General features: G+C 38.2%; 1 protein-coding gene across 6 annotated transcripts in view; it reads right to left on the bottom strand.

Annotated features, from left to right (window-relative positions):
• The window catches only part of GULP1 (GULP PTB domain containing engulfment adaptor 1), a 141,168-nt gene that overhangs the window by 20,046 nt on the left and 105,130 nt on the right, over window positions 1–15,992 (bottom strand). For all 6 annotated transcript variants that reach the window (XM_030952279.1, XM_030952283.1, XM_030952284.1 and 3 more), the window contains 4 exons: window positions 11,676–11,774; window positions 9,396–9,533; window positions 7,922–8,038; window positions 7,475–7,567 (listed from right to left, as the gene is read on the bottom strand). In XM_030952279.1, the coding sequence (XP_030808139.1) occupies window positions 7,475–7,567; window positions 7,922–8,038; window positions 9,396–9,533; window positions 11,676–11,774 (447 nt within the window). The remainder of the gene's footprint in view (window positions 1–7,474; window positions 7,568–7,921; window positions 8,039–9,395; window positions 9,534–11,675; window positions 11,775–15,992) is intronic.

Raw genomic sequence — 15,992 nt, 5'->3', positions numbered from 1 at the left:
TTCATTTGCAGAGCAGCACAGAACCCATCAGGTGCTGGGAGTGCTGCTCAGTGTCTCATGCCAGGGCCCAGAAGGACCTGCAAGGCTGACGGGCTCTCTGCTCACAGTCTTGGGAGCCAAGCAGCCCACAGACACCACAGGGGCAGCAGGGAAGTGCATTCAACAATGGAAAACAGGGAATGTCACCAGATGCATAAAGTGGAGAGGCAGAAAGGCAGAGACCCTTATTCTAAAGAATACAACCTGAAAAGGGTGTAGCTTCTGAAAATTAATATTACACCAAATTATAAAGCAAGAAAATACAGTAAAAATAATTAAATTGTCATTTTATACAGCAACTGTGTTTTGTCCGAGGTTTCCACTCAGAAATGCAGTAATAGTGGAATGATACAACATGTTCCAATTTGGGCCTCATTCCATTAACATAAGAAAACAACAAGAAATTATACTTCATGAAATTATCATACAAGTTCAGTAGACTTGGTCTCTTTTATGGTTAGATCAAACTGCGCCAGCAAAGGATTCATTTTTGACTCATTTTACTGAGAAGGGGGCTGAAGATGAGCTCTTGTGCTGCATCCTATCAGAAAATGTAACGTGACTGAGGTTTTATTAACTGGGAAATCACTTCAAAATTGTTTCTTTTTACAAGGTGTCTCTAGACACTGATTGCAATCTCTGGGTCACACCCACATAGCAATCACTTAAGTGGGAATTAGAATAAAATTAGGAAATTGTTTTGTTCCTTATAACATTCAAATTGGTAATACAGAACCACCACAGCAGGAAACTGCAGCAATGTTTCAGGGAATGGTGAGCAACCTTGAATGGAAAATTGTGCATTTAGTCAAGAACCTGCTCATTTCCTGACATTTGGGACTACTAAGAACACTCACTAATCCATAACTTACTTATTCATAAAATACTGTGTAAGCATTAGCAGTTCCATTAATTAACTGCTACATCTTCAGTTCACTTGGTACTTTTTCAGTGACATGAAATATGCCATAAGAAATTTCAAATCTATTTTCTTTAACGTTATAAATGCAACAGAATTTTATACTCTCACGAAGAAGTGTTCAAACATCTGAACACAGAATACTACAAATCTAAACAATCTGCAAATAGGCAAAAAAACATGTGCATTTTCCCACTTGGCAATCTTGGTGGAAACAGGAATCAAGTGATATGCATAAACACATTCCAAAATGGTTTTTGAAATCTGCATACAGTTCCTATGTCTATCTTGGGGTTTTCCCGTGAGTGTGGTAAAGCTTTCCAATGAGGGTCACAACAAAACCTTGCAGCAAAGGGCTACTCAACCAGCGTCCTTAATGCTCTGCTTAAAACTGGAGGGGTTTTGCCCCACCTCCATGTAGGAGTATGTATTCCACACTGCATCTTTGGTAGTATTTATGGTGCATGGAAGAACACTGATCCTTCTGGGGCTGCTTCTCCCAACAGTCTTGTCTTCCTGCTGCCCTCCAGTTCTGCCTCCCCCACGTTTCAGTGCTCTCAGGGAGCCCTGACAGCTTTGGGCAGCGCTGGCAATGGGAACAGCAGCCAGTAAGACATGATGTGAGCCCACTGTGCCAGGGCTGCACTGAGCTCTGGAGGCTGCAGTTACACAGCAGCAGCATCGAAAACCCCCCAGGGACACAAACTGCAGCAGTGTCCCCACAGGCAAACAACGGGATGAGAATCCAATGGTCCTCACATAATCAAGACCAAATGCAAAAAAGATCAGTGATTAAAGCATTGCCAAGCCACTGAAACAGATGAGAAGTAAACAACAGATACACAAGTCACAGAAACTTGAGCAGTGCGTGCAAAGGAGTGAGACAAAGGAAATGTTCCATGCCGACATTTCCCATGGCACATGGAAGCACGGCTCCAGAGGCAAACTAAGGAAACTCTTAGTTTGGGATTGCATGTCCTCGACAGAGCCACTCAGGACACGAAAAAAAAGTGATAGTTCCTGTTGCACAACACTTCTGCATTGGCAAACACACTCATCTGAGGGACTAACTTGTCAAAGTTCTAGGAGGACTGCTCAAAACCATCGACCCGAATGCAGAAAACATGATCACTAAGCACTTTATTATTTACTGAATGTGCTGAGCAAATGTAAATCTAATTAGCTACAATATCCTGAGAGAAAACGCGTGAAGATTGATAATTTGATGTTCAACTTTCACAGTGTATTTTATGCAAAAGTATTTCATTATACAATCCATTTTTTTCTCTTTCATTTCCAGCTATGATCTCATTGCCTTAATGGCTTCTTTTATAGGTTTAGAAAGAAATTTTATTTTTCCCATAGAGTTTATGAACTGACAGAAAAAACGCCTAAATTAGATTGATGTTGATTTGGCCATATGGCTAGATTTAGAGTAGCTACAGAAAATTTTTCCTAGTGTTACTAAAAAGCAAGCAAGGAGAGAATCCTGATAGCAATTGTATCCCTGAAAAGCAGAACTCGATTGCTGTCAATGCTTTTCACCCATTTACACACTGCAAAAATGCAAAGGGTAGGTAATTGCATTATTCATATTTTGCACCCATTTCACTCCGTCAGTATTATTTTTAAATATGACCTCAAATAAACCTGTAGTTGGCTTGCAAAAAAACTGCAATACATGCAAGAGTCATCAAAAAGGTAGTTTTAGACTGAATTTCCATTTGTACATCCCAATCAAGCCTTTAACTTGCACTACTTATAAACTGGACAGAAAAAAGCCATCCCTAAATTTTTTAATTATTATTACTTTCAATTTTCATATGCAAGTGGGATTCTTTTTCTGGTTTTGTTTTTGATTTTTTTTTTTTACTAGAGCAACTGAGGACTCACAATAAACTCCCTAATACTCCAATTCACTATTATTACTTAAAACGTAATTTAATTAAAACAATTATTAACAGATATTTCAGCTGGAAAGATGCTCTCTCATGAAATTATCAACTCAAAATATTTTTGATTCAGTGCTTAAAATGAAGCTTTTGGCTTACAATTCACTGCTTGCATTTTCTTCTCCAATTTGCAAGGATTTTTGGATAGGTCATCAATTTATACACATTTTGATGTGAAGGATCAGCAAATTAGGGTGTTTTAGTATTATGTTTTGCAAAGAAAGTGTTCAACACTATTACCGAAGAATTCAATATGTGAGCAAAGGGCAAACTCCTTTTAGAGAAGTAAATCTGGCAGCAAAGCCACATATTGCAGTCTAACCTGGCATATCACATTTTGTCTATAGTTTGTGAAACTACAGACAAAATGCTTTAAAAACATTTTAGAAGTAAAAGAGGATCTGAATTTTAAGTCTGGATAGTATATTTGATCCTGAGCAAATTTCATATTTAGCTACAAACCTATTTTCAGTGACAATAGGAAGTTAGAAAAGTTTATTTCAAATGACAGCCTGGATGTATCTGTTTAGAACTGAAACACGTTGAAATTTTTTTTTTAAATGTGCAGTGAACCAGATGCTTGAAACCATACATGATTTAAGTTGTCCATCCACAGTTTAAAGATGCTCTCACATTCTATTTTCTTTTGATACTGAAGTGAAAACAGGAAATGTAATCTGGTCCTGCTCGTGGGAAAATGATCTGTGAATCATAAGACCGAGCTGTCAAAAAGAGCAGAATTTGCTTGCTTTTTAAAAAAAAGAAACAAACAAAAAAAAACCAAGCCACACAAATCAAGGGTCAGTGATAAAATACAAAAAAAAAAAAAAAACCTGCTGCAGTTCAAACTTCCTGAAGTGTTTTCTCCCTTCATTTCATTAAAAACTAACAGGAAGACTAATGTGTCCAGAATAATTAATCAATGCACCTCAGAAGCAGGAATAAAGAAATTATAGACTGGCACTGCATGCAAATGGTACCACGGTTTCCCAGGGACTGCCAGGTGGGACAGACATCCTCTCCTGGATCAGTACCTTACCACAGAAAGCATGGCAGTGACATCATGGGCTGTCTGTCACAGCACTGTGTCACGCTACAGGTGCAATAAACTCCAAAAGCCCCTAAGTCTCCTCTCCTGGGGATGGCAATCACCCTCCTGATCACTGCCAGCCTGACCCTGTGCCTGCTGAGGCCCCCTGGCTTCACTGGGATGGGTTCTGAGGATGAGGAGGACACAGCCCAGAGTGATGTCCATGTTTCTGTTGCCCTGTTTTGCCCTGCCAGCACAGCCCCTGCAGCACCCCCTGCTCTGGGAAGGGGGTCCTTGTTCAATCCCATTGTTTGTGGGGCTGCTGTGGCCAGGCACTGACCAGCAAGGGCTCAGCCTGTGGGACAGGGGAGCCACTGGAGCACAGCTGCAAACGTTGGGAGAGCACAAACAGCATGCACACAGCCAGATACAAAAAGGAAAGCACAAGCTGTGAAAATCCAAGCTACTGTTTAAGCACAAACAGAAGCAACTTTTAACTGGCCTCTGAAAATGAACATTTCTTTACAAACTGCTGTGATGCCACTTAAAGGCATGTGTTCTTTTATCACATAAGGTATCAAGGATCAAGGCTTAAATTTTCCTTTGACCACCGAACAATCCCTTCCCTAGACCCCAGCAAGCAGAAGAGCTGGACTGTCAGATAAGGAGCTCCAGCCATACAATATTAAAAAATATAAATAAATCTTAGCTTATTATGGCTAAGAAAAGCTTCAAAAAGCTGTTGTATGGCACTGGCATCCCTGCATGATTCAACAGTGTGATATGAAAAATTCAAGAAAACTTAAAACTTATAGTTTAATAAATCAGTTCTAAATCACAAGGACATTTATCTTACTTTCACAGCGTGTAATACCAAGACAATCTGCATGGAAGGAAGCTCTCCCCATCCACCCAAAAGTGCTTAGAAAGGAGCTCAAACAAGGTATTATTCCCCACACTGGATATTCAGCTTCACTTAAGCTATTTTATTTTAGAAAATACTATCAGCAGATCTGAAAAGTTTACTCTGAGAAAATAATCACAATATAGATCTGTTACTTTAACTTTGAAGACAGAGCAGCAGCAGTTCAGATATTTTTAGTTTAAATTCAGAAGAAATCTGCAATTATTTAGTTTAAAACTAAAGTGACCTTTTTTCATTACAGAAATCATGTAGAAATAGGGGGAAAGAAATTTTTGCATCATTTCGTTTTTCTGATAGGAATGAGACTTTGCAGAATCATACTTGCAATTATAGTTGATTTGAATGAAAAGAGTAAAAAAGTAATTGTAAACTATAACAGGCAATCAATTGTCTTATTAATTGTTTGTAATTTTGTTCCTTCATACATATTTGTTGCTCACATAGAACATAAGGAGATAGGTGTCATCACATTCACTGCTATTCCAGGCACGTTGGCTTTTGACAGACTCAAACTTCCCTAAACAATTATATTTATAAATATAAAATGTAATTATTTTATCTTTAATAAATAATATATCTAATAAAATATGTTAATTTAATTATTTGTATAAATGTAATATTTTTATATTTTTCTCTGCACTGAAGTCACCAGCCCATTCCTTCATTCATTCTCAACCTAAGAGTTGCACTGCCACGGAGTTCCTCCTACACCAGCACACTGAGAGCTCTGATTCACCATCTCCACAAGACCTGGTTTAAAAGGACCTGCTGAAAGCTGCCTCTTGCCTAAAAATGAGCTTGGTTTTGGTTGGTTGGTTTTGTTTCATTTTAATTTTTGGCTGCACAACTGATGGAAGACTTCTGCTTGAAGCAGGATCCAATTTGCTGAGGCTGTTGAGGACCATGCTCAGGTCCAGCATCTCCAGGATTACAGAAAGCTCCAACCTCCTGGGCATTCTGGTCCAACACTCATCCATTTATAGAAATATTTTATGTCAGAATGGATGCAGGTGTTGAACAGGCTCTTAGGTGGCTCTTACTGCAATTTTAAACATTTGTGACAGGAAATGTTTGGCGCTTTCATTTTAAAGACGAAGGAGTAAATAAAGCAATAAAATTAAAGTGCAAATCAATAGCCAACAGTGATTATTGAAATGAATTAATTATATCAATAATTATCTATAGTTTTGTTGCAGCACAAGTGCTATTTAAGCAATATGCCTATTCACTGTACCAATAATAATTAACAATAAAACAGCCTCTAGGAAGAGAGTTTACAAGTGGCCATCAAATTAACAAATTTAGATCTTAACTCTTTAATATGGAATGCAACACCATTGTCTTAAAAGACACCAAAAATCAGAAACTATTGGATATTTTTGGGACATTATTAATAATTTTCTTTCTTTTTTTTTCTTAATGAAATGACAAAGTTCTTGAAATGAAAGAAAATAATTGCTTGCAATGCATTTAAGAGCCTGTTTATTTGCATTCAAATATACATTTAGTTATTATATTCATAAATAAAAACAAACTGCCATCTCAATTGAGGAAAAGAAAAGATGAAAGAATTGACTAACTTGATATTAAATTTAGCATTAAAATTGATTACCTATCACTGAATGCTTCATAAGTGAGAAGATATTCATAATTTAAAATGTTCACTGCAGTGGTTACACAGTATTTATAATTTATGGTGCTTTCTCCTCTAAGTAGATTTCAGTAAAATGAAATGTCAGTCCCTCATGGGAACCAGCATCTGATCAACATAAAGAGTGTACAGACACTGCTGAGAATCTGTCAGCACCACTGCAAATTTGCTTTTACACTGCCCACATTTTTGAACATCCATTTAAGGGGAAATGGTGAAGATTCAAGGCAGGAACAAGGCAGTCCAAAATGCACAGCTGAAAAGCAGTTCCTCTTGTGCTAAGATTTTGCCACACATACATTACGAATTTGGATTTATTTTGACAGCTGCCTAAAGCTGTACAGATGGAACACTCTTGTGAGAAGAGGGGAGTCATGAGGAGCAGTCTGCAGTGCAACCTGCATTGTTGGAGGCCCTGCCAAGGTGTCAGGAAGTGCCAGCCAGCAACTTACACAAGCTTCTGTCCTGATTATCTAGAGGAACTGCAGAGCTGGAATTTCCAGTGAGGAACTCACCCTTGATCCTCTTTCCTGACCACCCAGCATTAGCTCCCAAGACCTAAGGACTCCTGGGCAAGCAGGTTGTCATCACAGGTGACCATGAGCTTGTGACAAAGGTGTGAGGAGCTCCCAAGCAGCATTTAGGAACCAGATCCTTTCAGTGCAGAACAGTTTTTCACTCTCAGCTGGCACAGTCAGCTCTCTACTCGAGTGAGCATTTACTGTCCTCAGGCAGCAACAAATAGGTATGGAAGAGGCACAGCTGCAGAGACTGCAATTTGCACTTCTGCTGCCTCGTCCCTCTGTCACTGTTAGTGACACTGCCCTTCAGCACACGTGCTCCTTGATCACTGCATGCTAATGGCAATCTCTGGGAACAGCAGGGATGCTCAGAATCATCATCAAGTGATTATAAATACAGAGTGACCCCAGACACAAGAGTTATGTCAGGTACTTACTGGAGACGCGTGCACTTGTGTTATTCTTAACTGGTTTTCCAAATCTTGAACTTTGTTTTTCAGTTCTGCATTTTCAGTTTCTAATTCTTGAATCTACAAAGCAAGTGGTTATTCAACAGCTATTGGGGTAGTCATGGATTTCAACAACAGCACCCACTGAATACTGGTTTCATCAGACATCTGGTGATTTAGAATCAAGGTTTAACACATTATCTGACTACGAAACATAATTAAATTTCAGTATCCTCCATATTTCAAACTTTCTTTTTAGTGTCCTTGGAGGACAGCAAAACAAAATATTTTAAAATATTTTTTTTCAGTCTTGTTTTTTAACCTTAGCAATCTGAGAATAATGCTGGAAACTATGCTTCCATAAAAAGCAGATAATACAAATACAGCAGCATGCATTTTTATCTCTTAGAAAAAACAAAATAGTTCAGAACTTACTCTTTTTTGTAAACCTGCAATTTGTTTCCTTGTTTCAACATCTTTTCCTCCGGATTCCAGAAATTTCCTGTAAGCTAAGTCAAATGCTTGACCAATTGTTAAAGTTATCTCTTCTGCCTTTACATAAAACATAAGACTGAAATTAGTAAATTAGGAATATTTGCTGAAGCTCCTTTAATTTCAGAATATCACACAACACCTTATACCATGTATCATATTCAAAGGCTTTGCCCCATCCACCATGAAGCCAACACTATAAAGGAGCATCACAAGCACCCTTCAGCAAAATACCTTGCCAAAATGCTATGAAAGCATTTTGAATGTAAAAATATACAAAATGAATGTAAAAATACTTTGGATAAGAAAGGAGACTGAACAGTATAAACTATGTCTTCAATTTCTATAAGAACAGACACCATACTGCACAATGGCTTTTCCTGATAATTTCTGAAGCATAAGAGCCTGTTCAATCATGAAATTAAGTCTTTTAGATTTAATGAAATAATGTTTTCGTGCCAATGGATATTTTGACCCCTATTGATTTTAAATCTGGATTTCAACACTTATTTTTGTGAGTACTATAAAAGCTCACTCAGGATACTGCAGATAAGTATTTAACTGCCCAGTTATTTCCAACTACATATATCCAGAAAAATAATCCGCAGATATTGCATTTGTAGGTGCAAGGTATAATAACTGACTAGTTCTATGCTGATTCATATCCTATGTTATGATGTGTTCAGACAGTCTCAGTGCAGAATATTTCTGTCAAAAATGATGGGGGTAAGATAAGCCTACAGGAAACTGCTGAAGGACACCAAGGTTTCAGAAACAAGTGATTCCAAAGCAGGACCAATAAAAGGTGAACATATGGATACACCATTTGCTTAGAACTTTAGAAGAAAAAGTAAATAGACCCTCAGACACCAGAGAATGTCAGTTGGTGCAATGACTTGCCTGGGAGTGCTTTGTGGTGTTTAACTTGAGAGATGTGGCAGGGAAAGGGGTGGACAAAGAAGGGAGAACCTTGCTGTGATAAAAAAATAAAAAACCCCAAAAAACAAACAACACACAAAACCCCCCCAACACTAAAACCAGAGACAGACACATCAGCAGAAAAGCCTGCGAGGGTATTCAGCCCCAGAGCTGCAGTAATTGTTGCAAACAGCTGTGCAAACATCTCAAGCCTGGTGGGATGGAGCCTGTTCTCTGAGAGTATTGCAGATGCTTCCCCCAGGATGTGGGAATCCTGGGCAGTAAGAGAAATTACCCCAGAAAACCACCTTAGATCACTGAAGAAAGGGACTCCTCCTTAATTTAATGCATCTAAGTTGCCAGACACCATAGTGGCATGAAAACCTGTGTCCCAGTTAAAAGGCAGGCTGTCTCTTGTTGACCATTCCCCCCTTGCTCCAAGGCAGAGCCATCAGCAGCTCAGTGGCCTCGAGCCCTGCAGAGCCTCCCGTGTACTTACACACTTTTCACTGTCAAACACATAGCACAGGTGCTTATTGGATTCTGAGTCTTTGCAGATGAAAGTAAATATTCTCTTGTCAGTTTTGTCATCAGCACAAAAGGATATCCTGTGGAGCTGACAGTTGTGCTGGACCTCCTGCAAACAAAGAGAACAGGAATTTTTAAGAAATTCCAGCACTTGTTTAGGATAAATATGCGCAAAGGAAAGCTCTGGATTTCCTCATAAAAGCAGGCAAGCTGCAGTAATGTTTTTGAATGCCTCTTATTGCACATGTGAGCACCCAAAAGTGGACTTAATGCATAACAGAAGTTAGCAAACTCATCTAAAAACGCTCCTGATTTTACTGGATGTAAACAGGAAGTTTATTTGGACAGCATTTATCTGGAAGTGTTTATTTGGACAGTAATTTCTGTTCTAGAAAATTGATTTTACTGTTGCTTTGCATCCCTCTGCAATTTATTTAGGGCCTGATTATGTAAAATAATCTGTTCTTTTTCCAGGTGCACAAGATCTTTAAATTTCATCATCTGCCAAGATTTGCTAAAATGGATTTACTTAAATGAGTCCTTACTTTGCTACATTGAATATAGAAAACAGAAATAAAATTACTTTGCTAGTAAAGAGAAGTAAAGAGAAAAAAATCTGACACACAAATACTTGTTTACTTGAGGTGCCACATAAGCAGCTTTTAAGCATTATTATTTGCATATTTTTGCTACTGTATTTAATTTTCCATTAAAAGGCAATTTCCAGCCATTTAAAAAGTTGCAATGGCACTGCTCTTCAGTTGCAAGAGCTTGAGAAGACTGAAATAAACTATCTCAGCTAGTTTTTTTTTTTTGTTGTTTTTCTTCAACAAGTCTCTTCTTGGTATTTTATTTTATTTGGCTTATTACATGGGAAAGCAGTATTTGCTTTAAAGGAGAATATGTCTTTTAGATGTGAACTATTGTCTATTAAAAAATGTGCAGCACTGGGGTTCCCAGCTTGCTCTAAGCCCATAAACAAGGCCGTGCCCTCTTTGCAGACAACCACATAGCCAAAAAATGCACCCTATGGGCAATCTTTTCCCCTTGCCCCAAGTGAGTTCATTTTCTCAGTCTTTACAGCTGTTCTGAGTATTCAATTTCTGCCATGTCCCAAATCCCTGTCCTGTGGTAGCTCTTTAACACAGAGATAACAACCTGTGCTCGCCCTGGCACAATGAGGTTTACAGATCCATATAATTATTTTATATCGTTTAAGGACAGAACCACTTTCCTATAATCCTTTTTTTGAGTGCTAATTATAGAATCAGGTCCTGATATATGAACTGGCCTCCTGTTCCTACTGCCATTAATAGTCACTGTCTGACAAAATCCCAATATTCCTCCTGAAGTGCTTTGTTTGAAAAAGACTTTAATTAGTGCTGATAACATGAAATTGAATTTCCTAAGGCATGTATAAACTGTGCAAAAGAAGGAAAACTCAATTGAAATTTACATGCAGCTACAAGAAACAAAGTGGGGGAGATAAAAAGACTGCTCACAGTTGATTACTACTTGAGTTGTAAAAACAACATTGCTAAGAGATCAGAATGTTCCTACTCCCCCAGGAACATATATCCCACAGATTTCTGCTAAACTCTGCAGGAGGCCTAAGATCTTTTGGAATTTCAAACTGTTATTTTAAAACAGTTTTTGCCAGGATATCCAGGATATGGGGCTTTCCTTAGGCCCTACTGCATAAGGAAGATGTAAAAACTCCAATTAAAGTTGACATGGATATTTCTTGTCCCCTCTACTTATGGGTGAGCTGTTGAGCTCTGGTTGTGTGAAGAGTCTGAAGCAAAAATGGGCTGCAAGCTTTGAACTACAGTTACCATTTGAGAAAAGGCACTGCCACTGCCTGCATGCAGCAATTACTCCACAATTAAGAAGCAGGAACAAAAGAATTTCCAAATTCAATATTCAACATATATAGGAAAAGATTTTTATCATATGCAGCGTCGACATTTATTTAGCTCATTGTTTTCCTCTTCCTCAAAGTTTGGAAGTCCTGCTGTGAAAGGATTAAAAAAATTGAATGCCACATTAGTTACAGCGTGTCTTCATGTACCTTCCTGGGAAGATGTCACCCAGGTGTTGTAACAAAACATGATATTTTAGAAAATTTTTCATCAACAGAATGGCTTTTGTTATGATACTTTAAAAAATACAAAACAATGAAAACCTTAAAACCAGTGAAACAAATATTTACTACTTTAGCACAAAAAAAAACCCCAAGTAAGTTTCTTACCTTTGTTTTTGGATCTAGAATTTTTACACCATAGATTGAGATTTGTAACTCAACCTTGGGCGTCTTTTGGCCTTCAGATTTCTTGATATGTCTTGCAAACTGAAACACAAAAAGCACAACAGCAATCACATTAATAGTGAGTTTATTTGTTTTTATTACTTCTTATTTTCTCTCAACTCCCTCCACCTGAAGTTGCTTCCTTCCTTCAATAAGCTTCCCATAACCAACACCAACTATTCCAAGAGTCTCAGTTGGGCACAGAGCTTCTAACTGCACACTACACAATGTTCCTAAAATTCAGGAAGAAGTATTTTAAAGTTACTTAGCATGTTCCCCTGAAACTCTTATCTGTTTTTTATGCACTTAAATGAAGATTTTGCATACTTCAAATACTCGTCACTCCCATACTCATGCACAGAGGATACTTCCAGATGCTCCTTTAAGATATTCCAGCAGATGTTTTAAATGGGGTGAGCTTGAAAGCACTACAGTTGTCAACACCTAAGAAGTACTTGATCTGTTTTATTCTCAGAATTTATCTGCCTGCAGCCCACTAGATGGTGGCTAGACAGCACTTTATATGACTGGGTTGGGTTAATAATTTCTATCCAATAGACTTTCCCTCCTTTTCCATCCTTACCCTTCTCTCATGAACACCGCCTATAAAATCAGCACAGTATGTCAAATTTGCCCCTGCATGACAGTTCAGAAATGCCCTAAATTTGGGTACCTTTCTTAGCAAATATAAGTGATTGCTCCATATTTCTCTCTGTTACCAGAGCAAAATGTTGCCCTTTTACCCCCAAGTCTTTGACAGCCTGGAATGGCATTTTGAAATGCATAAATGAGGGTGATGATCCACTAAAGTCCAGAAGTTGGAGTCTCTGCTTCAGAGCTCTATGTTTATCCTCAATATTCTCATTCCAGAATAAACTGGGTGTGCAATCCCCACCAGTACAAATGCTCTGTGTCAGAAGCCAGTGTAGACAATGGCTTTCAGTGCCATCAAGAATCCAGGGTGTCACCAAGGTGCTGTCCTATCAGACCTGGAAGACACAAGCCTGAATTGCCTTGTGATTGTGAGGTGCTTGGCTGTAGCCAACTGACACCTCTCCCACAAATCCTTACAAACCCTGATTACAATTATTCATTTAAGTGATAGTCTAGGGTTTTTGCTCTGATCCTTTTCCAACCAGTACTTGGAAAATTCTCCCATAACACAACTGCTTTACACAACATGTAAATCTCTTACTTCATTTTGCTTACAGGCAGCTTCATTCATGGCAAATTATTAACTAGTTTGCAGAACCACCCTAAAAGCACAAAATGAACCTGTTTTTCCCTTCTTCCCTATTTTATTCCTCATTTTGAAGGTATTCTTTTTGGACTTTTGATAGCTAAACATTAATTTATAATTGATCCTATTAGCTTCACACAGTAACAGGACTTACCCAGACACTTCATTACTGATTAAGGCACCCCAGTAGCTGTTAATATCACACACATGGTAAAACAAGCATCCTCCCACCTCAAAAACCCCAAGCAACTATCCTCCATCTAAACCACTCTGTGCCATCCTCAAAACCAACTATTAAATATAAATCCCTATTTTGCATCTAGAAATGCTACAGTCACTGGCCAAGTATTTTATGAAATACTAAGTATTTTATACTTCATACAGGATGACTTGTGAAAACCAATTAGTTGAGAGTCAAGAAAATGTAATTTCTAGTTCTGCCTCTTCAGCATCATGAGTATGCCTCTTGCAACACATCCTTTTCCCGCCTGCATATTTAACTTCAAGCCCATGTCTTGCTACATAGACTTTTAATACACATTAGTCCCTGTATCTTTATTAAGATACCATTCCATATGCATCTTCTAATTTTTTTAAAAAGACATTTTATAGAAAATAAAATTTTAAAAATCATAACTGCTGGTTTACAGCATTTTGTCCAATGACATCTGTTGACTTTAAAGAACAATTAAAATTCACTACAGAGAAAAAATATGTTTTATTTAATAAAAATCACTCATTAAACTACACAAAATCTGTCCTAAATTTTATACTGTAAATTTAGCCTTTAGTTCGTGCCTAAAGAAGAAAAAGACAGGGCAACCATTGCTTTATTAGCACAGATTTTTTTTTCCAAGATGAATATAAAAGTTAAAGTGTCTTTAGATAATTTTCAGATCATGGATTAATTCCTCAGCTGCATCCACCAACTTTCCTCTCTGATTTGTAATTTCCTGATGTCCCTTCAGTGGGTGGGACTTGGAGGACATGTGTGATCCCTTTTCTCAGTACTCTGCACTTTGCCAGGTTAAATTGAATGACTACAAAATCCAAAGATCACCCAGACAGTTCAGACATTTCAATTTCCAATGCACTTGATGGTGCCCAGGAAGAGACCCATGGAACAGATAACCCTGGGGCACAACTCATCCTGCAACAGCCTGGAACTCGAGCAAATCCTGACCTTTTGGAAATGTCCCTTTGCCAAGAAGCATGCGCGAGAATTTCTGTGCAGCAGTGAAGAGAAAGCACAAATACTGTTTGATTTTACTGCGTTAAACTCATGGTATATACTGAGAATGATGATGGAATCCTTGATTTTCCAGCAGCAATCATCTCAGAGTCTCAAACAACAGTTACGACATGAAAAAGTTGTAGTTTTTAAAGAAAAGAAGTTTTAAAGAAAAAGGTTTTAAAGTAAGTGTTGTGAATAGTTTGCACAAGTTTTAGAACAGCTGGCCAAAGCTTGCTCCAAGTAGTCAAGAAGACTTACAACACTGAGGAAGTTCCAGAAAGCAGTTCTGCGCCAATTCCAAAAAAAAGGGTGAACAAAGTGACCCTACCACGTCTCCACTCTCAAAAAGCAGAAATCCAGTTCAAGAACTAGATAATTCAAATGGGATGAAATTAGTGATGATCAATATTTTACAAAAAATGCAGCTTGTCCAAGTAGAAAAAGCATCTGCATTTTTATGCCACTTATATTTAAGAAAGTGAAGCAACAGAAAGAAAGTATGAGTTAAGTTAGTTACATTAGTCTCCAGATGTAGTTATAAACAGGAAATTGTCATTGGGAAGATATGTTTCTAATGTATTCCAGCAGGGTTTATTTCTTAAGCATGACATTATTGAACAATGACCAGGAGAAAAAAAAATTACTGATAAAATCTGCAAGCAGAAAAAATGAGAGGGGAAAAAAGGGGAGAAAACAAACTAATGATCTGAAATCTAAAATTGCTACAGAGGAAGCTTGCAGACCACAAAGGCTGAGGAAGGGGCAAATAACAGAGAGAAGCCTTATCAACCAGAACAGCACAGGCTGGTATCCCAACAGAGCCCCTTGTTTTCCTACAAACAACCCTGCAAACCCCACCCATGGCAACAAATTTTGATTCTTAGACTACCCTGTGAGGATGAAGAATGAAGTCTGATTACACGGTAGGACTTCCACTAAGTGAGCACCTCCTCACGAAACCAAAACTGGGAAGGTGTTTCAAAGAGATCCTAAAGATGACACCAATGGCTGCACTGCATCAGCTGCTTGTGAGAAGACACTCAAATGTTACCTGCTGAGGTTTTCAAAGGTGGAAGGATGTCAACACAAGGGAGAAAAAATGCACAGGATATTTAGCAAAGTTAGCAGAGGGCTGGAAAACCCACTTTAAGACACTCCATAAAATCAAAACCAGGCCAATGGTGAAAGAAACCAATCACCAAAGAACCCCCTCCATAGAGACATCCAGACAAATGAGCTTTTTAATCAAAGGTTTACTGGGTGCAGTGAGCACACAAAGATTGATTCAGAAAATCTGTGGCACTTGCTCTTTTTAGCATTTTTCCTGCCACTGTCCTGTGCAATAACAGCACACAGATACAAATCAGCAATTTCTTTTATAGCTGACATTCTCCAGAATGCCACATTCAGCCACCTCCCAGTCTTGTGTGGCATTTGACCAGCACATCTCATCACTGAGTTAGGTACCAGGAATCTTCTCTTTTTTTTATTTCTAGTCTTTCCTTCTACTTAAGGGGGACCCCAAGGGACCACTGGATCTGGGAGATGTGCAAACATTATATTTTCCTATCAGCACACATTTGAAACCAAATAATATTTGTATCTCACACAGTAACAAGATTATTTAAGAGGGTAAAAATCTGCAGCCTCCCATTGGCATAAAAATGGAAAAGTATATAAAATTATAATGAATCACAGCATGGCTTGGGAAGAGACATGATGAGCCAAATTCTGAAACTGTTAGTTTATACATATAATGCTCTCAGGCATGAACTCCAGGTTTGGT

Source organism: Camarhynchus parvulus, chromosome 7 (genome assembly GCF_901933205.1).
Source record: "Camarhynchus parvulus chromosome 7, STF_HiC, whole genome shotgun sequence".
NCBI classification, from domain to species: Eukaryota; Metazoa; Chordata; class Aves; order Passeriformes; family Thraupidae; genus Camarhynchus; species Camarhynchus parvulus.
The sequence above is the reverse complement of the archived record's forward strand: the minus strand, read 5'-3'. Positions and strand labels throughout refer to the sequence as shown.